Source organism: Protopterus annectens, chromosome 16.part0 (assembly GCF_019279795.1).
Source record: "Protopterus annectens isolate FY-2018-M chromosome 16.part0, PAN1.0, whole genome shotgun sequence".
NCBI classification, from domain to species: Eukaryota; Metazoa; Chordata; order Ceratodontiformes; family Protopteridae; genus Protopterus; species Protopterus annectens.
Genome location: NC_056750.1, coordinates 324,338,112 through 324,360,343, shown reverse-complemented (window position 1 = coordinate 324,360,343; position 22,232 = coordinate 324,338,112). Strand labels below are relative to the sequence as shown.

At 37.0% G+C, this 22,232-nt stretch overlaps 1 protein-coding gene across 3 annotated transcripts in view; it reads left to right on the top strand.

Moving 5' to 3' along the window:
• LOC122790285 (LIM/homeobox protein Lhx3) overlaps positions 1–22,232 on the top strand; it is a 1,376,718-nt gene that overhangs the window by 1,314,142 nt on the left and 40,344 nt on the right. For 2 of the 3 annotated variants that reach the window (XM_044057789.1, XM_044057788.1), the window contains one exon: positions 17,997–18,168. In XM_044057789.1, coding sequence (XP_043913724.1) covers positions 17,997–18,168 — 172 coding nt within the window. Of the gene's footprint in view, positions 1–9,838; positions 10,601–17,996; positions 18,169–22,232 lie in introns of those variants that run through there. The other variant, XM_044057790.1, reaches the window with a different exon arrangement.

Sequence of the window (22,232 nt, the reverse complement as noted above, 5' to 3'; positions counted from 1 at the left end):
TCCATTTGGCATGTACCTCACTAGACACCTTCAACAACTGGAGAGGCCACAAAAGTACCTCACAAAGAGGATCCTAGGCCTTAAACTCTTGTCCTATATGGACAGACTGAAAAAACTCCAACTATTCTCTGTCTCATATCGCCTACTTTGAGGCAATCTCTGCTTGACTTACAAAGCCATGTCTGACCCAGCTCTGTTACAAATGCTACATCTAAAAAGAATCCCAGTCCCACCACACCACATGATCCAGAGACCTCAACCTCATTACCACAATCAACAGAACATGCTAGAGGGACAGGTTCATAACCCAGAGGCTGCCCATGCTCTGGAATAGACTTCCCATATATGTCAAGCAGAGCACTTCACTGGCCCTCTTCAAGAGAAATCTTGATGAGTGGATGGGAAATCGAAGATACACCCCAGGGATCACTCCAGTGGCTCTACTCGACAGAGTTTGGGTGGCATGATGCCAGGATAATCCTATGGGCTAGGCTTGTAAAGGCTCCAGGGTCATTAGCCTAGTACACACCTATGAACCTATGAGAGTGCAAAGTATGGTGTTCTCCTTTTAGCCAACTAATAAGCAAAGTTATTTGATTGAGTTACTAAATTTAAGTAAAAAAACAACTGGATCAAAACTTTTTCAGTAATGTTGAACTGAGTCCAGATTAGATATTGCTGGTTTTGTATTGTGCCCACATGAGCTATTGCTTGCTTTGTACTGAGTCCAGATAAGCCTCTTTCTTGCCACTTAATCAATGGCTGCTAGTCAGACCAGAGGGATATCATCAGTTTTTGTTAATCATGTTGTAGATGGACATTTTATAATTTAGTGCCAGAGTTGTCATAATAATCTGAGCGTCAGAAAACAACATGCTTAGGACTGTATCCTGACATGTTCTTGAAACAGAAAAAAAAGCTTTCTGGATTTAAACTTCATCAAAGATTGTTATGAAGACATACATATTTTATATTATAAACTATACTGAAAAATATATCACAATATATGGATCACACTAACAAAATTCATGACACTAAGTGTATTTAGATTATGGTAAAAGACATAATTTTTTTTATTTTACTTTTAGGTATCAGTAGCAGAGCTGAATGTCCCTGCCAGCCAAGCAGACTTTAGATTATGGAGAAATATAAACTGAAAGCATGTTTAGATTTGAATGGGGCACCTTCTGTAGTATGTAATAGTTATCACTACTTCCAGGGAGCCATAACATAGTTTTAACATTAAACTTAAAATACGAGGCACAGTGCAACAGTAACCAATAAACAATAAAACACTGTGGAGAGGACAAACCGCACCGGACAGCCGAGATATTGTAAACAGATTTATTCCAAAGTTAAACGTTAGACAGATCACCACGTTTTTCGTCAAAGTAACTGTAAAACTTCATCAGACAAAAGCGTAATCTAATTAACACACATATATATATATATATATATATATATATATATATATATATATGCTGACAAGTTTTAAATTGACCAATAAAAACTGTTTAAACTATCCTCATAAATATAAATGTGAATAGGAAACAAACAATTTCAAAAACTCATTTAACAATTTAAATACTTTGAATACATCCCTATTGTTATGTATATAATATGTAGTGCATTAAAAACCTTTTAAAATCATTTATTTGTTTATATATAATATATTTGTAGTGTTAAAACAACATTCAGCCAAGAAACACGGGAACGTGGTGATCTGTCTAACGTTTAACTTTGGAATAAATCTGTTTACAATATCTCAGCTGTCCGGTGCGGTTTGTCCTCTCCACAGTGTTTTATTGTTTATAGTTTTAACATTGTCACTTAATTATTACTAATGTACACTTACTTCTAACAACATTTTGCATTAACAGAATATGTATATACTTATGGTTTGATAACTGGGATGTCTGACTAGACAGACCCATTTTTAGCACAAAATGTAGTGTTGTTCCAATAAAAGAAATTAAAAAGAAATCAATTATATGCACAAGAATGATGTACAGGGCACCTGTATATAATTTCCCGTACATCCCAATTAAGTCTATGCATATTATAATAGTAAACTGATGGGGGTCTTGTGATGGTGTTGTGAGTAATATTGCTCTGTTAGAACAAGAGGCTGTCTGCTTCACTTCTCTGCTGGTGTGCCCCCATTGTGAAGTCTGCGCATCCTGTTTGCATCTATGTGAGTTTTCTCAGGGTGGTCTAATGTCCTCACATCTCCCAAACACACGTAGAATGTGAATTAGTGTACTTCAAATTGCCAACAGGTCCAAATGAGTAGCAGTGTGTATTCTGTGATAGGATGGTGGCCTTTCCAGAACAGATTTCAATTTGTTGTGTCAACTGATTACTGGGACAGGCTTTGGTGTCCTTCTGACCCTGTCAGAGGATAATACAGGTTATTGGAAAATGGACAGATGGATGGGTGAAAGGATGGATGTTAATGACCTAATGCTCAGCAATATAAAAAACGAAATAGTGAACTAGTCCCCCAGGCACAGGCTCAGCTATCTCTAGCCAGTGTAAAGAATGCTGTGTTCTTATAGGAGATGATTCTCATTTTAAAGGTACTTAGTGGAAAGTATATAGTATGTCATGGGGGCTGCTATGTCTTAGAAAAGATTGCCTTTGAATATAAGTACAGCTCTGTCTGTTTATTGGTGTGCAGTGCTCAGTGACAGCACAGGACCAAGCTCTTTGAGCATATTAGCATGAGTCCAATAGAATGGGCAGACCATCAAAACCTTCAGAAGTAAGGGACGTGTAGCAGCATGCCATCCTGAAAGCCTGTACAGAAATACTGTACTGATAGCAGGTAATAATATGACTGACCTTACGATCAGTAAGACTTACTGTGCACCTTGAAGTTAGAAGCTCCAACCAGAAGCTAGGCAGACAGAGCAAAAGGCAGGCAAGAAGATGCTGAAGAACTTAACAGCAAATATATTGGTTTAATATAGTTTTGCTACAGCAGTGGCTATTATTATGACTTGTCATTACTTATCTTAGTCTTGTCATCTGCTGTCAGTGTAGTGCTTTTCCTTATGCATCTGTGTATGTATTATCTTGGAACATGTACTGTCTCAGAAGAGCCCTTCCTAACTCACAAGTCAGGCAATACAAAATCATACAAGTTAATTAATGCATTCATATATATGATAACATGGTATTCAAGTAGTGTAAATATTACACATCTATGATTATTACAAGAAGCATACATCAAAAACACAGTAAAATAAGGCCAGACAGATAATGCAATTTACAGATTAATCAGTATTGCTAATGTTAAATGAAAAGTCCAGTCAATGGAAATATTCATGTTTTGGTGGTTCAGACCTCAGTGGTGGCTTCTTAAATCTAATGTGGGTTATCACAAATGCCACGGGCTTTCATGGTGCTCAACATATGATATACCATCCACCATTAAAAAATAAGGGGGGGTGGCTCTTTTGAAGCATCATAGTACAAACAGATATGCCTGTTGTGAACAGTGGCAAATACAGAGGAGATTACAGATGATGGCCACACACAAGGGTGTATCAAACTTATTAGCAATGTTATGTGACAGTTGCAAACTGACTCCACTTCTAAAATATGGCAGCATTTACCAAGCAGAGTGGAATTTCAACCAGAATTTGTTTACCCTGAGTTGCAATAGTGTGTGTGTGCGTGCGTATGTGTGTGTGTGTGTGTGTGTGTGTGTGTGTGTGTGTGTGTGTGTGTGTGTGTGTGTGTCTGTGTGCGCGCTGTCTTTTGGTGGGAGTATTGGACAAAAAACTGTCAAAGTTACACTTTTTTTGGCAAAAATTACTGTTGAACTTGTAACTTTCATTCAAGCTAAGCAGAACATGTCATTAACTTATTTGACAGAGAAATGAACACTACCATAGTCAGGACTTGTGAGATCCAATGATTTTTTTTTTTTGCACTTTCATGCCTCTCTCATACTCATGGCATCCCACCCGTCCAGAGTATTGATCCTTGAAATTACCTGTTATTTGTGTCAGCTTGAAATGGTTCTTATAAGAGATTCTATTTATTAGGAAGAAGAGAACCTTTGCCCTTAAAACAGAACAATTTTAGCTAAGGCAACCTTCCACCAACCATAAATAAGTGCAGGTAGTAAGTAGTTCTGTGCAGGTTAAGGGGTACTGTTCATGGGTAGGAGTTCAGCAATTAAAGGTTTGGTTTCCAGTGTTAGGTAATTGGTAGTGCAGTTTATTTAAGTCCTGGTTCATGGCGTTGCTAATACCTTACTTTTTGTCTGAATGATTACCTGATTATTGTGTTTGGGGGGGGGGGTCCTATCCTACTTAAATCTTTCATAGTGAATCTGATATATGAGTGAGAGGTTTGGGAACCAGTCCACTTAACTGGGAAAAATAAAGGTAGTTGTGCATCTTCTGTTGTCGTTGAGCATTGTGTGTGTGTGTGTGTGTGTGTGTGTGTGTGTGTGTGTGTGTGTGGGTGTGTGTGTAAAACAGAGAGAGAGAGAAAGAGACTCATATCTACATCTATGCATATTTCTGTATCTATCTATCTGCCTGTCTAATCTCATAAACATGAAATCTGGGTAGTTACTCAGCTTTTTAATAAAAAGGTTAATAGCCGTTTCTGAATTCATTTTTAAGACAAAAACAGAAGCTTAACACAGCTTTTCAGCATTTCAAAATCAAACTCAAGAAGTAAAACTAAATGCATACATGTATTTTAATACCACTCAGCTCACCCGTGACTGAGCTGGCAGTTCTGGCTTTAACTCTTCTTTCACAGTCTCTCTGACTACGATTCTGTCACAATGTGCTTATTTTTATTTGTGTTTATACCCATTGAAAGTCTGCCTTTGGAAGTGAACGGTGTGGTCTTATAATTCGCCTCAAGATATAGCACGGTTGCCACCTTTTCAAATGCCAAAAGTGTGACTTTTTAGGGCAGGTGATTTTTTTTTTCAGGACAAACCATGCCCACATCCAGTAAAAAGGATCAGACTTCGTCCCCACCCCACTCCAAAAAAAACTAAAACTTTATTCTAGAATTTGGATTATTCATGTTGTTTCGCGTAAAATTGTTTTACTCTTTTTCCGGTTAGGGGTAACCGCAGCGGGACTCCGGTTCACTAATGATTGGCAGTGGATTTTTACGGTGCTGAGGTGCCAACTCGACGCTCGGCACACCAATTTACGCATGTCTTTTGAACGCGGGGAGGACATGCAGACTCCACACAGAAGGCGCTCCCCTCGAGAATCAAACGGTAGAACCTCTTGCTGTGAGGTGACAACGCTACCGCTGCACCACCGCGGCTTACCGATGGTTTAAAATAAACTTCGTGTCTATTTTTATCCTAGAATCACGAGGACATTCGTAATTTTTCATGTTTGTTTGCAAGACACAGCTTCCCAAATAGGGACTATCCACTGTAAATGGGGATAGGTGATAAGCCTGAAATATATTAAGCAGATTTCCTCTCGCTTTCAGAAATAAAAAAAAAAATCACTGACTGTAAGACAACTTCTACCCCTATACTGACCCCCCCCCCTCAAACTGTCGTGAATCATTATCAAATACAGAAAACTGCAATTAGAAAACTGACTGCATACATTTGTCTGAAATTAGTGTTTTATTTAGGGGGTACTCCATCCCACCACCACCTCTCACACACTGCTGGACACATAACCACCTACCATTACTGCTAGAAAAGTAAAGTGTTTTTGTACACACACACACACACACACACAAATCAACATTTCACTTTTGGGGGGAAAAGGCACAATTTCTAATTTTTAGTGCATGAACTGGTAGTAGATCGGTAATAGATCAGCTGTCTTTCCAAAGGAGCTCCTCTCACGATGCATAAACAGAAGTTAGTTCTCAGAGCAGTCTCCTGTGCTGTCACTGGGCGTGGTATTATGATTATGATTATGTATGCAGGAAAATGCAGTAAGGATTTACATAAATCCAAGTTTTCACGTTGAAAATAAACTCTCTGCTATTCTGTTGTAGGTAGAGAGTCGGAAAGATGTTTGTGTTAATCTTTTCTTACCCACTTGTTCAGTAACATATTGGGCTCCATGGATATTTGCACTTAATGACCAACCTGTCTGGAAGATGACTTGTATTTTAGAATTGTATTCTCTCTTTATCATTTCTGACGATATTTAAATGTATTTGATAAGTGGGGTACACTGACCACTGTTTTCAGATTGTGGCGTTTCCTTTCATAGCAGGGGCTAGTTTGAGTATCGGTTTTAATCAACATTCTCCTACTTTTTATGCTATACATCTGACCTCTAATTCTGCCTGCCAGTTTCCGTTTTGATGACGTTGGCTGTGTCCCACATTAGGCCATCTTTTTGTATATATGTGGAATATACACTACATGCTGATGACAGCAGATTTTGATGTGTATTGCGTTTTACTTTTGGTAATTAACTGCTGTTTTGCATTAACAAAACCAGTATCCCTTTCTATAGGAGAACCATTTACTCCGAGAGAAAATACTACAGACTTCTCAGTAACAACATAACAATATGCAAATATTTATGGTGTATTGGATTTGTTTCTATTTCTGTCATCAAATGTAAAACACCGGATCACCTGCTTTCTTTAAAAAACTTATTTTTTTTTCCATTTAAATTTTCTTGAGTCTAATTTTGTCATCGAATGTAAAATACCGGGTAACCTACTTTCGTTATTTTTTTTTTATATATATATATATTTCTTGAATCGTTTAATATGATTCTATGTCATGTCACACCCATGCTTAAGTGACAAGGTCTGCAAAGGTCTGTATCTTAGCTATCGTATTTATTCCTTGACAGATGAAAATGATGCCTTTTTTTCTTGTGATTGAAAGTTTAATACGCTAGTCCTTCCAGAAAGAATGACTGCCAATTATTTAGGTGTTTGTTGATTTTATACTTACGCTAATAAGACATAAGGGACGAAGTAGTAGATGCAATTGAAACAGAAACAAGCAAGTATAAATAAATTCTAAATGCATTTATCTGTTAACTGGATGGGTGACCCCGTCTCTTCAGGACACATTTCGACAAGGGCTTAAATCACAAATACAGTGGTAATGCAAACTGTATAGCGATGGTTTACAGTAGTCAGTCAGTCATAGCTCTCAACCTCCCATCTCTGAAAGGAGGAGCACCACCTCTCATAATGTGTACACAAGGACAAAATATGGAGCACTTACTAGCAGCTTACTAACAACTTCCACTGGGAAGTTTATAGGATGGTTAAAATATGCTGCATTTTTTACTTATAAAATGTTATTTGGATGAATTAATATGATTCGGTTCTATGCACCATTGGTAACAGTTAAAAAAATTCCTGACACTGAACTTATGACAGACACTGTCCCTGTCGAACTTCGAGGAACCTGAACTTAGCAAGACCTCAGTTGAGGACCTTTCCTCATAATCTACACTTGAGCAGTGTGCAGTGCACTCAGTCTGCCAGCAAATTTTGCGAATGGTGCAGAAACCAGAGTTCCTCGAGAAAACCCACACAGAGAGGAAGAGAACGTGCAGACTCTTCTAAATGCAAAGATTGAAACGCAAAGGGTCGCACCCCGCGCGCGCCAAACACGCACCATAATTTGCTCCTTTGGAAGAGTATCTTCGTTACACCTCGACGGTATGGATGAGACTCACTTCGTTTAAGTCCCCAGCTAAGTCCAAAATTCGACAACATACTGATTGTCATTTTCCTAAATGTCCTTATTTATCTAGTATGTTGTTAGGAAGTGCCTATGTTTTCGGAAATATACGTTAAGTAATTTTGGAATTGAACTATCTGCTGACTTCATAAAGGGATACGATTCCACAAAGCACACACACCTTCTTCCAGCTCTGCATTCTTGTTCACTTTTTTTTGCTTTGTGGTATTAGAATCATATGATCCATTTCAAAAGTATAAGGAGGAGAGTAAATCTATCAAGGTTTTAAAGCAGGAAATGTGAAACATCGAACACCTTTCACATAAATGAGTTTCATATACTTGGAAAATGTGGGCAAATGAGACATTGATTTTGAATTCATCAGGGCTACATCGGCAGCACTACGCTTGATTTCCCCAGGCACCTTTTTGCTTTGAAGATCAGCGTCAATAAAATTTATCAGGGTGTTATCTTACTTATTAACAGTTTTATTGACCGGCTAATATATCCTAAAGTAAACAAGCATATTTAATCTTATATTTCAACATATTATTTCACAAAATGGAAAAACGAAATTTTGGACGGAAAATAATATTATGTACAGTTTTAACTAGGCAGCGTTGGCACTGGCGCACTCGAAACATGCACAGGAGAAATGTGCACACCAGTAATATATAAGTCCCATTATCTGCTAACAACAATTACCTTTGTATTGCAAATAACAAACTTGAAACATTTACGTACACAAAAGACAAGTAAGCAGATCTAGATTCAAATGAGTGTGACCAAATTTAGGTACCAGAGAACTGTAACTAATGTCGCAATAAAGCTACCATCATCATCATTGTCATCATCATCATGCTGGTATAACTCTTTCTCTTCTGGTACCAGTCGAATAATTTAGATAATTTATTTCCAAAACTTGAAAGAACAGGAAAACTATTGAGTGCTTTGCCGGGTCCATAATATTAAATTTGAGGAAGAATTTCCGACACCGTCCAAGTCTCCCCGGTTTGGGGATTCTGTCGTTTTAGAACAGCTGTATCTGCGATTTCTTACAGTAGCATTAGGAACAGTCTCCATCCCACCGTGCACATCTAAATAATTAGGTCCAGTGCCTGAGCAAATTTCGAAAGGGGTGGTAGTAAATATTTCATTCAGATATTATTCCAGTGGCCTTTTTTCAGAAAACAATATTTTGACATTCAATGAACTGACAATTCCCTACCAGATATTCTTGTTTGGCATTACATGGGGATGAAATATTATTATTTCATGCGCCTTGTTGATTACGTCACTCGTTGGCGTCAAATAGATGCTATAGATGGATCAAGGAATATTTAAATAGATTTAGATGTTGAATTAACATCTATGCTAAACTGACTGAAGTATGGGCAGTTTTTGATTTGTGTTTATTACTGGAATGTGCGTGCCACGTAAACTTGATAAGCGACAATTAGACATATGTTAAAAAGCAATCTATAATTTTAAACTAAAATGATGTAACAAAATATGAGATATATTTAAAGGAAACTGTAGCTGGAAATTGTAGTATTGACTCTTGTATGGGGTTGCTTAAGTTCATGTGTCCCCCAGTCAGACTAGTGTACCTAGTAAATGACGTCTGACGTGTGTGTGTGTGTTGGGTGGGACACTATTTATACACTTACTTTTTATGTTTTAATGTAGAAGCTAGCCATCTACTACCTGTTGTGTTGTGGAAGACCGTTTATAATGCGTACGTAGGAAATACAGCGTCTAGGTTATTCCCTTTCCAATTAGTTTGTAAGAGACAAGAGCCGTATCTTGTTTTGTGAAATAGAATACTTAATGTGTCAAAATAAATGTACTTCATCCTTCTTAACACTGGGAAAAAATGATGATTGCAGATAACACCACCTCTACTGGATCCCCTTTTCAAAATTATATTATAAATCCTGTCTTAAAGTCAAAGTCTGTGTTCCCTTTTATAGACGGTTAACGGTATGGATTTCATTTAGTTCACTTAGTCTATTTTCATATTTTATTCTGTATTTGCATATAATTGGAATGCGCTGCTACATGTTGCAGAAATGTAAAAAGACACACTGAGCAAATTTGATCGACGTATTTATGTATGCATACATTTATAGCATGCAGCCTTCTAAATATGAAGATTAATGAACGCACAAGAAAACAACAAATTGGAGCAGAATGCATTCGCGCATTGAACTAGTACATGCAGATAAGAAGCATTTGCCCTGATGACAAACGTCACAACCATTCCCCCGCCGTTTTCCTTCTTTCCTGGATCTTCTAGTCATTCAACAGATATGCACAGTTGAGGCAGTTAGGAATTTGAAAGATTAAAACCTTTCGCGTTTCATGTTTCGTTTCGTTTACTTGGAGGTTGAGCAGTATTTTCTATCTGCTCACGAGTATGAAAGACATCTGGCTTTCTGTTTCCCTTTGTGGTCCTCTTTGTGGTAACCTTCATTTAGTTCTGCTGGTACCCACTGTTGATATTCCATCTCTCAGAGTGTAGATAGCACCACGAAGTTTTAGTCGCCAGGGTTACCCCACAGCGCTGCTTCCTCTCGTTTCAAGCAACTCCTTTTTCTACATTAGCCTTCATTGAGTTAATGGAGCTAAGGGCCACCTGGACAGAGCATGTATATACCATTTAGTTTTTTTTTCATACAGCAACTCTAATGTTTTTGTGGAAAACTGCATACTACATTTAAAAGCTGACACGTTGTGGATCTCAACAGGAAAGTTTATGCCTTGGGCAGGGTGGAGTGCAACAATTTGCCACTCTGGAAGGTCTTCATTTCTCACAGAGGCAATGCAAGATGGATGCTATCAAGGGATTGAATGCAACCAGGGAATCAACCAACAACGTCCTATTTGCTCTGATGGCCCAAAATGAGGACTTAAGAAAAGGTATCAACTTTACGGGTTCTAATGCTAAAACTGTACTTCGATACTAACATTAGAGTAGACTTTTCATCTTTGAGTTAAGGATGTTTAGTTTTATTCATTGGCTTTTTTATTACCGTCGCAAATGTTTTATATATTTAAATTTAAAAACATCTGTTTGCATCAAACAATCGTAAAAGTTTATTAGCACTTAGGATAACGGGAAAGAATTGTATCATATTCAATTAAAAACCTAACTTGACTAGTTGTATATAGATGTTTCACACTTGAATATTGCTAGTCTGTAATATAAACTGGTAAGACTCTTTCATTCTGCGAAAGATCATTGATGATTTGTAGTTGAATGCAAGTACATAAAGAAAGTAGTTTAACTGTGTCTTTTTATATAATTACATAATATACCCCCAGAGTGCAGATCCTTCTACTCATGGGACTGTCTGGCCAATACAATAAATTTGTTCAGTCTATAATAGCGAAGACTGTGAACAGAACAACCTGGCACTTAAATATCGGTTAGCAAATGTAAACGGGAGTTACTGTATGATCCGTGTATGCTTATTCCCAAATGTATTTTATAAAGTTTACGTTGTGCATAAAATGCATGCATTAAATATGCAGCGTGTAAGGAGAAATGCCTGCACCTGTCCTAATATCATATATTTGCACGCATAACTGTGATCCCTTGTTACACATGCAAATGAAGCATTCCAGAATCTCTTCGATTAAATGCAACTTTCAGTGAACATAGGTTTGGTACCTAGAACTAAAATGCATGCTTTATGTGGGTAACACTAAGAAACACTTAAGAGTAAGGAAGATGGTGCTGAACAGTATAGGCACGAAGTATTCAGGCTATCTTGGCCAGTTTAACTGATCCTTGAAACGAGCTTAAAATGCAATTTACGCTATTGTTATTTGTATGAATTTTGTGGACAATTTCCTTATAGTGCATCCAGGAAATTGGTTAGCAGATGAAACACGTCAGAAAAAAAATAAACTGTATGTTGCAATTTAATTTTTGAATTTTGTATTTTTTTATTAAAGCAAACAATTATTATTCCTTAGAAACCAAGGAAATGAGACATTGAAATAATAATAAAGGAAATACTTATACAGGTGATGTACATTATTATACAGGTGATGTAATTGACATATCCGTTAGCTTGTACAGACACTTGTACTTACTACGTTATTAATAGTAATGGATATTTAACTCAGGAGTTCAGGTAAACGTTTACTTCCCTATTCCGGAGTAGGAAAATAATGCCACTGAGCCGTGAACATTTGTTACACTACATACTGGGTTTTAAGAAAATGTATTATTTAGTGGTCTGTACTTTTAAAGCAAGCATTCGCTGAGATTAAAATTGCATATCTACAAGTAGACAATGTGTACCAAATAAATGCACAGCGGCAGGTGTATGCTTTAGGTAAACCGCACAAGTGACCGTCTCTGCCAATCACAATATCAATTGCACAATTCTTTAGCTCTTGAAGATGGTAAAACTAAGTGTTGCTGAATTATTGCACCAAGTGTATTTATCTTCATCCATGTCGTTACTCCTCTACATGCAGATACCTGCATTTCCATTAGGACTGTTCGCGGATCAAAGTACTACTGTTTGGGGATACGCATTATAACTTCCAAATTTTATAGGTGATTTCAGTATACTTACAACCTTACGTAGTGTAACTTATTTATTTTGTTTGATTTTTATGCATATAAACAGCACGGTGATTTCAGTATTTGAGCACAAGTTCTTAAATCATCTACCTACGATTCCTTCTATATACTCCTGATGTACTTGAATTATTACCTCCAGCAATCAGCTGCTATAAATAAACAGCTCGTGTCCTTGCAAATAGTGCGTGCTAAGCGCGTGCTTCATCCTGTTTTGCAGGACTGCACGCGGTTTAGTGGCTAACACTAGTATTACATGGATTTGGAGAAGGAGGAAGCATTTGTAATATAAACAACACATGTCCAAGTGAAAGCAAGGCAGTAAAACAATTTTGAGAGCACTCTGTACGTTTTGCTGCTTTTGCCCACTTTTTTCTTGGGAAAATGAGAAGTGGATGTCCATTTCATTTTGCTACACTCAGTGAGTTGAATCAGTTGCAAACGCTTGCATTTAACCTGACTACTGAATAATATTGTTTGTAGGGTAATTTATGCAGCTTTGCGATTATCTGATCGAATTAAATTTAACACTTGGTTTAGGCTCCATTAGTCAGTGCTTTTCTGAAACACTGAAGTGCAGCTCCAATAAAAGATATCAAGATTTATGACTTGATTAAAAAAAATCAAGGAAGAGTCTATGCAGGCATCCACACACAGGAAGTCATCTTCTTGTAGAGTCGCTTACATATCCGTACAACGACCGCTTTTAATATATTTATCCAGAGCTTGTTTTGTCAGCTGTATCATTCCAACACAAGAAATTTCAGCAAGCAATGGTTTTATTAGTACTGAAAAAAATGCAATCGCTTTACCTACCGTCTGCGATGGACTAATGTATAAGGGAAAAAAGAATAAAGATAAAAATCCATTCATCAACACCTGCATTTAGGCGTTACTATGAAAAATCGGGCCTCGTGTAATATACAAGTAATTAATTGTTCTTAAAGCATCTTAAACCTTGGGAGGTCGCTACTCAGAACTTCACAACTCCAAGTTCACAAGGTCGCAAAACACAAACACATTCTTTTTTTCAGCCTTTTGCACCATCGTTTTGGGGACGTACAAGTTATCCACAGCCATGAAGGGTGTAACCAGGCATACTGTTTGTACTCTGGATACATTTTTCTTAGCTTTATTTAGAAGCACAATGGCTTGCTTCTGCGGGCTATTGAATATCTACATATATTTAAATGAATGATTTCCAGTAGTATGTACCTTGCTTGTTTTCAGAAAGTGCTTTTGCTAAACTAAAACTTTGTAATCTAATTGTTTCAGAGATATCCTTTAAAATGATGCACACACGTATTACTTCCTTAGAAGGAGCAACGTTTTAAGAGATGTTTCTATTTTTAAAGGTCGGGTGATTGGGACAGATATATAAGATTTTGTGGGTACAGCATGGACTTTACCTATCTATCTAGCTATCGATAATGTCGATATATATCAGTACACACGCGCACACATCTCATCTCATTCTGTCTAAACACGCGCGCGATAGCTCGCATAGTTAGAGAGCAGTAGTTGGGCATAGTTATACAGATGTAGCTCTATGACACTTCAACTCTTAACCTTTTATTGGGAAGCTGTGAAAGTGAAAGATTTAACTGTATACTTTTATTACATTTCAGTAATAGTTTAAACAAGATTCCTTAATATGTTTGTTTTTTTCTGCTTTGCTTTGTTGATGCGACTGCTTGAGATCATATAAGTAATTACTTGTACCATATGGTTAATAGGTACATATTCTGTTTAATACTTAGCTTAATGAAGTGATGGAAGCTGCGAACCTTACAAAACGCTGGTAAAGAGTTTGAGGCACAAAACGAGTTAAAATGCTTTTACATTTTATAAGGGGTGGTCTAAAATCAAAATAACGCCATCCATTCCTGGAGTAAAGGTGTGTGTGTGTGTGTATGTGTGTGTGTGTGTGTGTGCGCGCGCGCGGGGGCGCTTGTCAACGCCGATGTACTTTTGAGGGATTCTTTTGAATGTCCGAAAGGTCACCTTGCACTGCAGTCCAATGCTATACATAATTGCGAGGGGCTAATAGCATCTGAACATTTCCTTTATTCATTCTTTTTTGGATACTCGGTTTATTTTCTCTCGGGCAGCTGGGAAGTGGGCCCCAATCCTAAACAAGCAAGCTACAGATATAAGGCAGAGAACCAGCACTGGACGCCAGTCTATTGCGGGACGCAGCACCATCCTATGAGCAATTTAGAGGATGGCCAATTTACCCGTACCCGAAGCACAAAGGAGGAATGGTTAATTTTAACTGAATATGGTTGCTTGCGTCATATTATTAGGCCACGAGATAAGCAACAGAAAATGCTCCACTTCTTTTAAGATCTAAGTTCTCGATCAGACTCAAAGACATGGTGAATGCTTTATCCTTGAGCTGGTTTTCTTCTGGAAACAGTGATTAAGACTATGGGATGTCAACCGTGGAGTCTCACTTTAGCAGGCAAGTTTCTTTATGTGTGCTTTATATATATATATATATATATATATATATATATATATATATATATATATATATATATATATATATATAAAACAAATGGATAAAAACATTACAGATGGACATTTTCTGTCTGATAATGCTATGTTGGAACACTTTGCATTCTGAATATTGAGATTTTATATGAGTGTCATTCAGTGTGACCTGACGTTATACCATAGTGCTCATCGACAAAATTGCAATTAAATTGTCAGACAAGTATGAAGAGGTCCATACTGGCGTATAATCATCACAATATTATTTCACGTTGATGCTGAGCATTTATGCATGCATGCATCCATGCATCTGTCTGTATACATTTCTGCTTTAGATTGCCTAACGTTGTCTTGGCCATAAAATAATTGTGATGGGATACTCAAACTGCGTTGATGCAAATCAAAATCAGTGCATCTAATTTGAACTGGCTGTACAATTTAACATCAATGTTTTCAAATAATAAATCTAGTGTAGCAAGTACCACTAGGTATGGCTTTGAAATTGGACTGTACTCCACTGAAACTGCTTACATTGCGAGTATTACAATGCAATTGTGTATCGCGATCTACTAAACGTCAGTCATAAACTGTATCTCACAGACTTGTCTTATTTTAAATGCTGAACGTACACATATTTAATGCAGCATGTTTTAAGAAAACCATATTATTTGTTTTACATCCTGTACCTTGTGTATGGTGCACAATAGCTACACGTGCAAAACAATACTGTTCTCCTTCTCCCATTCATTTCTTGGTGTACAGATGCCCTGCGCTGCGTGGAGGCCATACGTTTTACTTCTTATGTCCCTATCATTCCTTAGCTTTATTATTATTATTATTATTATTATTATTATTATGTAAGTTGTGTTTTAAAATGATTGGCACTGTCTTTTAAAACTTGAAATGTCACCACTTTGCTGCAGCTTTAGGTTACTAAACAAGTCGCCATTCATGCAAGGTGTTCTAAAGGTTGTATTTGCACAAATTTGACCTTAATTTCATCCGCAGTCACCAAATGGAGGATTTATATATGTTTTGCCCCCTGTCTGGGATTTGCCGTTGCAGTGCAAATTTCTGTGGTACCCTGTGTTTCCTGTGAATGAATGCAAAGCATAGCAATCGAAATATCTTTTAAAACTAAACAATTTCCTTTTAAAATATAAAATATAGCAATAACATTTCTAACAAAGGACTGCAGTGACTAGAAACAGGTAAAGAGAGAGAGAATTATCTTAGTCGGCCTTAAGGTATTTTAAGACAGGTGAGTAACTGGATACCTACCCAGTGTCGTCTTTTTCATAAGTATGGTAGATAATACCTTTAGATAAACGATACTACTTTCGGATGAGATCTCCCCCGATTTCATAATATGCTACTGGATAAAAGCAATGAATTTAGTGGTTAAATAGTCGATAGAAGGGCTTGTCTGCGGCGGTGCTTCTTGCATACCCCTCAAACTCATATTGCAAGAAATCTGTACAAAGTTTAAAATAATGGGGGGGGGGGGGGGGGGCGCAAAGGTCCCAGAATAGAGCACATTAAAATGCTCTTGTAAAATTAGAAAATTGTTAGAATAACAAAATTTATATGCATCTTCTGACGCCAGAAACTCAAATGTATGTCATTATTTAATTACTTTAATCCTCAGTGATTTGCCAGAAAAAAGCCCCACAATATATATGAGGAAGAGACCAAATCTATTTGGCAAAAATCTGGACAGTCTGTGGAAATTTGGACAGTTGAGATGTAACTTGCTTGTTGTTGTTTGCAGTGACCATTTCACTGCATGAGTATGGGGCAGTCCTTAAATAATAATAATAATAGTAATAATAATAATAATATGGATACCAGCACCGCATAAAAGAAGCGCTCAACCATATCATGAAAACTGGTTCAAATTGTTGAACAAGTGCAAAGAATAATATGACAAGTAAAGAAATGCATTTATTTGCCGACAAACTCCGACATTAATGACTAATCTAGATTTGTTTTTTTCCAAGAATACTGTTTTATGAGATAAGATGATTTCTGAATTAAAACCAGAGATTATTGAGAGGTAAACAAGCGACACTCCTTCAACATTATTTGAGAAAGCGAATAAAAAAACGTACTCCGTCGCCGTGTGATAAAGTATATACTGTTTTATTCATAGAGCATTTTGTTTATGTGTCAGGTAGATTTCTTAAATAAAACCAGAGACAACTGAGAGATAAACCATGATTGCTACATAAGAAAGAACTGTTGAAAAAGGGAGTCTCACTTTTCGTAGTATGTCATAATAGCAACAAACTTTCTGCTTTATTATTTGATCTTGCCTAATGCTTAAGCTGAATTCATATTACTGTTAAAACCGAATTTAATGAAAGTAAAGTAGGAATTTGTAGTCGTGGTAAAACAGAGAAAATATACAACCAATGTTGTTCCCTTAAGTCCATAATAATTTCTGGGAATATTTTTGTGACTTTCAAACAGTCATTAAACACTATTCCCTAGTTTACGATGAAGTCAGTCCTTGCCCTGGAATATACCTCTCATCTGGAATATACCTCTCAACTGTATAGATTTTGCGTCATATTTTTGGTCCGTTTTTCATAAAATTGTGTTTTTCTGGCAAATTAGAGGCAAATCTTTAAAGACTGAAGTTAGAAAATAACGACATTTTAATTTCAGACTTCATACTCTTCAGAAAATTCATGCGAATGCAAAATCTGTTATTATAACTTTGCAAGGGCAATATTTAAAACTTGTCCCTATTTTTTTGGGCCTTTGTCCCACTTTTATTTATAGCTTTGTCCAGATTTCTTGCTCTAAGAGGCTGAGAGGTATGCCCTGGAACAGAGACAGTGTTGAACAGTTCTATTTTGTGTTTTGTCTCAACAATATGGCAGTAGTGATTAAATTAAAATACATATAATGCAAACTGAAGGGCTAATTTTGCATATTGAAAATTAATTAAATGTGTTATATAGCTAAGGTGTGGAAATGAAAAGGGACCCCTCCACACACGCATAATACTAGACTGGCAGTTTATCTGACTCCAGTTGTACTTGTAATACACCGTTTATATATGTTAAATGTGTTGACTATATATACGTTGTTAATGTTGACGTTTCATGAAATGTTGATTATGACTAGTGGTCTGCCTTAAAATTAACGTTGTTATTTCAAGAGTAGTCCGGAAAACAGTCCCGCTAATTATGCACTTGTTTTATTGCTTTCCAGAAATACCTGTGTGCGCAGGCTGTAACCAGCACATCGTTGATAGGTTCATTCTGAAGGTCCTAGATAGGCACTGGCACAGCAAATGTCTCAAGTGCAGTGACTGTCACACTCAGCTGGCAGAAAAGTGCTTCAGCCGTGGGGAGAGTGTCTACTGCAAGGATGACTTCTTCAAGTAAGTTTACAAGTATGATACACAAGTTTGACATCACAACATGTTTACTTGCAATTTAGGTGTTAATTTAACAGTGAACTTCTGGCCTTATGCTAAATTGTTTTCAACTGACTAAACAACTTATAATAAAGCCAAACAGTATGAAGATGTGGAACGGAAACAAAGTAATCTTATGCAGCAATAAATGTCAGGCAGGTTTACAAACACTCTCAAAATCTTGGTAACAAGTAAAGCAGCAGGAAAGTGACTTGTCCAATTAAAACCAGGTCCTTTATTGATATCACTATGATGCCAAGGTTAGGTTTTGAGCTTGTTATTTGTGTTTGGTGGCACAATCGTCTCTTATTTCGTGGTTTTAGGTTTATAGACACAAGTCAATCCCCATCACACCTGAAGCAACACACACGCACGCGCGCGCCCTCTCTCTCTCACTCATAAGGGGTACACTTAAAGTGATTTGGGGTTATACTTAAGTGATTCTAAGTAACTCACCTGCTTAGTTTACCTAAGAGGGAAAGTAATAAACTAGTTTGTCTTTTAATTCAGCTGTATGGGCTCAGTCAGATGTTTTTAACTAGCGTGCTGTATAGGTTTTGCATGTAAACACGTAGTCCTCAACCTGCACACTTTAAAAATAGGAACAAGTGCTGTTGAAAAGTAGGTGCATCCAGCCAAAAACATGGGCATCTAATTATCATAAAATAAGAATATCAGATAGCACATAACTTTTCCTGCTTCCAGTAGGAATGTGGGTACTACTCGGAAACACGTTTAAAAAACTCGTCGTGCCAAAATGATGGAACAAATCCAAGCACGTTATCAAAGACGCAGTGTAAAATTTGTAGACTTTAACGAATGGTATTGCAAAATTTGACCACATAAGGCCTATTATTATTATTATTATTATTATCATTATTATTATCATCATCATCATTATTTTGCTTCTGATAGACAGATCTGAACATATGAATATTCTTCCAAAATAGAGACAATTGAGAGGTCCAGTTAAAGGCCATACTGTAAGTTCAGGAGGCATACCTCGCAACTGTCCACGTTTTCGCAGAAAGTCCAGATTTTTGCCTCGTATTTTGGTTTGTTCTGTGGTTTTGTGGCAGATCACTGAGGAATGAAGTCACTAAATAACAACACACATTTGATTTCAGAGTTCCTATCCATCAGTTAATGCATGTTAACACAACACCTTTTATTATAGCAACTTTCCAAGCCTTTGTCCCACCATTATTTTTGGTTTTATCCAGATTTCTTACGGTAAAAGGTTGAGAAGTATGTTTTCTTAAGAGGTAACAAGACTTAATAATTTACAATTTTAGCAGAGAATGATATTTATAGAATTATTGATTAAACCTACCTACCAGTTTAACAAATGTGACAAGTAAATAAGTAACTGGGAAAATGATGCTCTGTTGACAGTTTTATAAATTATATGATTGCTGTTGGAGCTTAATGTGAAAACACACTTTATCCCATCCCGATTCTGGTGGAAATGGTTCTAGCCTCCATGTTATTAGAAGGCCATCATTCTTAATACGATAATCATATTACCATTTTACTTTTGTTAATTTAGAAATTGTTAACAAACACGATAACATAAAATAATAACAATAACAAAGTTAAACCATTACATATGATTTCATTTCTACAGAGGGAAATAAATAGAATAATTTGTCATATCTGGACTGTCAGCTAAAGTTGTGCGTCTTCTATTGCCTGCAGCCATTCCCGGGGCTATAATGATTATAACAGAAATTGTAATATTAACTGTGTTCGTTCTCCATCACTTTCTTTAGTGAATACTATTAAAGACTTTTCTGCATGTATAGAAACGCTTTCTCAAAATTGTTACACATTTTATTATTTTCTAAACCTTTAAAAATCTAATTTTCTTTCTTTCTTTCTCTCTCTCCCTCTCTCTCTTTCTTTTTGCCGACATTTACATAACACAGATTTTAAATGAGATCCCAAAAGAGTAAAGAACATCGGTCTAATTTCACATTTTTTGCTTGATACAAACGGTATTACAAGAAGCGCATTTCCCCTTCTATTTTTCTTTGTGACTTTGCGCACTATGAACAATGTATGTATTTATGTATGTATGTATGTATTTATTAATTACAATTTGTTAACCGATCATTGATCCAGGAGGACCATCTTCAGGTGTGCCCAGGATATTTCGTATTTCTTATTCGCAGAAGTAATCAAACGCTATTTAAACATTGCAAAACAACATATTAAGGACTGACCTAATGACATTCTAGAGCTAAAAAACAAGCAGATAACACGAAGTGAAGTCAGCTAATAGCAAATATAGTGTATGCAAGCTCAGTGGTGGGAAAGGGTAGGGGAGCATGGATTGCTAGAAGGATCATGTGGGAGGAATAATGTAAAAAGATGGTTATGAAATCAGCAGTGGAACAGCGGCAGGGTTAAGAGGAGTGTAAACTAATAAGGGTGTAGATTCATTTATTTATGTGATTCTGAGTAATTACATTTAAATTTATTGAAGAGCTTTTTAATGAGGTAAGGTGCCCAGTAAGTTTTAACTATAAGTTTAGAAGCATCTGCATTTAGTTTTATTGGAAGCGCATTTTTTTAACGTGGACCAAAAGAAGGGTGGGGGATTGTATGCCTTTTAGTGGTGGGGATTGAACAGAAACACACGCACCCCAGACCTCGAACAAATCAAGACAATTACCTTGTCAGTCTTATAAATACACGAATGCATATGCAGACAGTGGATTAGCAGAGTTGTTGTGTCTTTCGGCTTTTCCTGGTTAGGGGTCGCCACAGCAGAACTCCGGTCCACTAATGATTGACAGTAGATTTTTATGCGCTGAGTTGCCAGCCCTGACGCACAACCTTCAACGAAGGCACGCCTATTCACGCATGTCTCCAGACAGAAGACGCTTTAGCTGAGAATCGAACGGGACAACGTCTTACTGTCAGGCGAGAGCGCTACCGCAGCACCACCACCGCAAACTTGACTATATTCTGTGTCTGCCGATCTATCTGTCTATCTATCTCTGCTACATAAGAAATGCAAAGGATTATACATTTCAGAGGATTTTATCGTTACTCCAATATAGCTTTATCCTTTATGCAAAATGTCCAGATTTTTGCCTCTTATTTTGTGGTCTGTTCCTCATAAACTTTGTAGTTTTCTGCCAAATCATTGAGGATTGAAGTCACTAGATAATACTAAATAATAACAGACATCTGAGCTTTAGACTTCATACCCTTCAGAAAATATATCCTAATGTAAAATCTGTTATTCTAGAAAGCAACTCTCCATACGTTTATTGAATAAATATTTAAAATCTGATTATATTTTTGAGCGTTTGTCCCTGTTATTTTTTGCTTTGTCCAGATTTCTTGCACTGAGAGGTTTGCTTTTTTCCCTGCCTCCTCGCTTCTCGCTCTCGGTGAATGAATCTGGCCTTGTCGAACGGTATGTGTAAAAGGTAACTTATTATGTGCACTTGGAAAGTATTCTTTTTAATCAGGAACTTTCAGTATAATTTTTAAACTATACATTCTGTTTCTCCAGGTTAATGCTACTGTTGTGCTATTTTACCACTGTAGACATTTACTCGGTCGACTTCTTTGAGTCAGTCACCAGAGCTGTGCATGAAGGCAAGGTGGTTCATACAGCCTACCTTGATCTGACCAAGGCCTTTGATACCATTCCCCACTCAGGAATCATAGAAAAACTCACTAAGCTAGGCATAAACCCCTATATCACTAGTTGGGTTGCAAACTGGCTCACAGATAGAACCCACAGTGTGAAAGTAGCTGACTCCAAGTCAGACTACCTACCAGTCACGAGTGAAGTCCCACAGGAATCGGTCCTGGGTACTCTCCTGTTTGGTATCTACTTCGCAGAAGTCCAGGCAAACACAAAGGGACTCTGGCTGATAAAGTTTGCAGACGATTGCAAGTTGGGAACCATTATTAACTCCCCGAGTGATGTTGACATCCTACAGGAAGGCATCACTGAGACCAACGACTGGTGTCAGAACCATGGCCTTAAGCTCAATGCCAAAAAT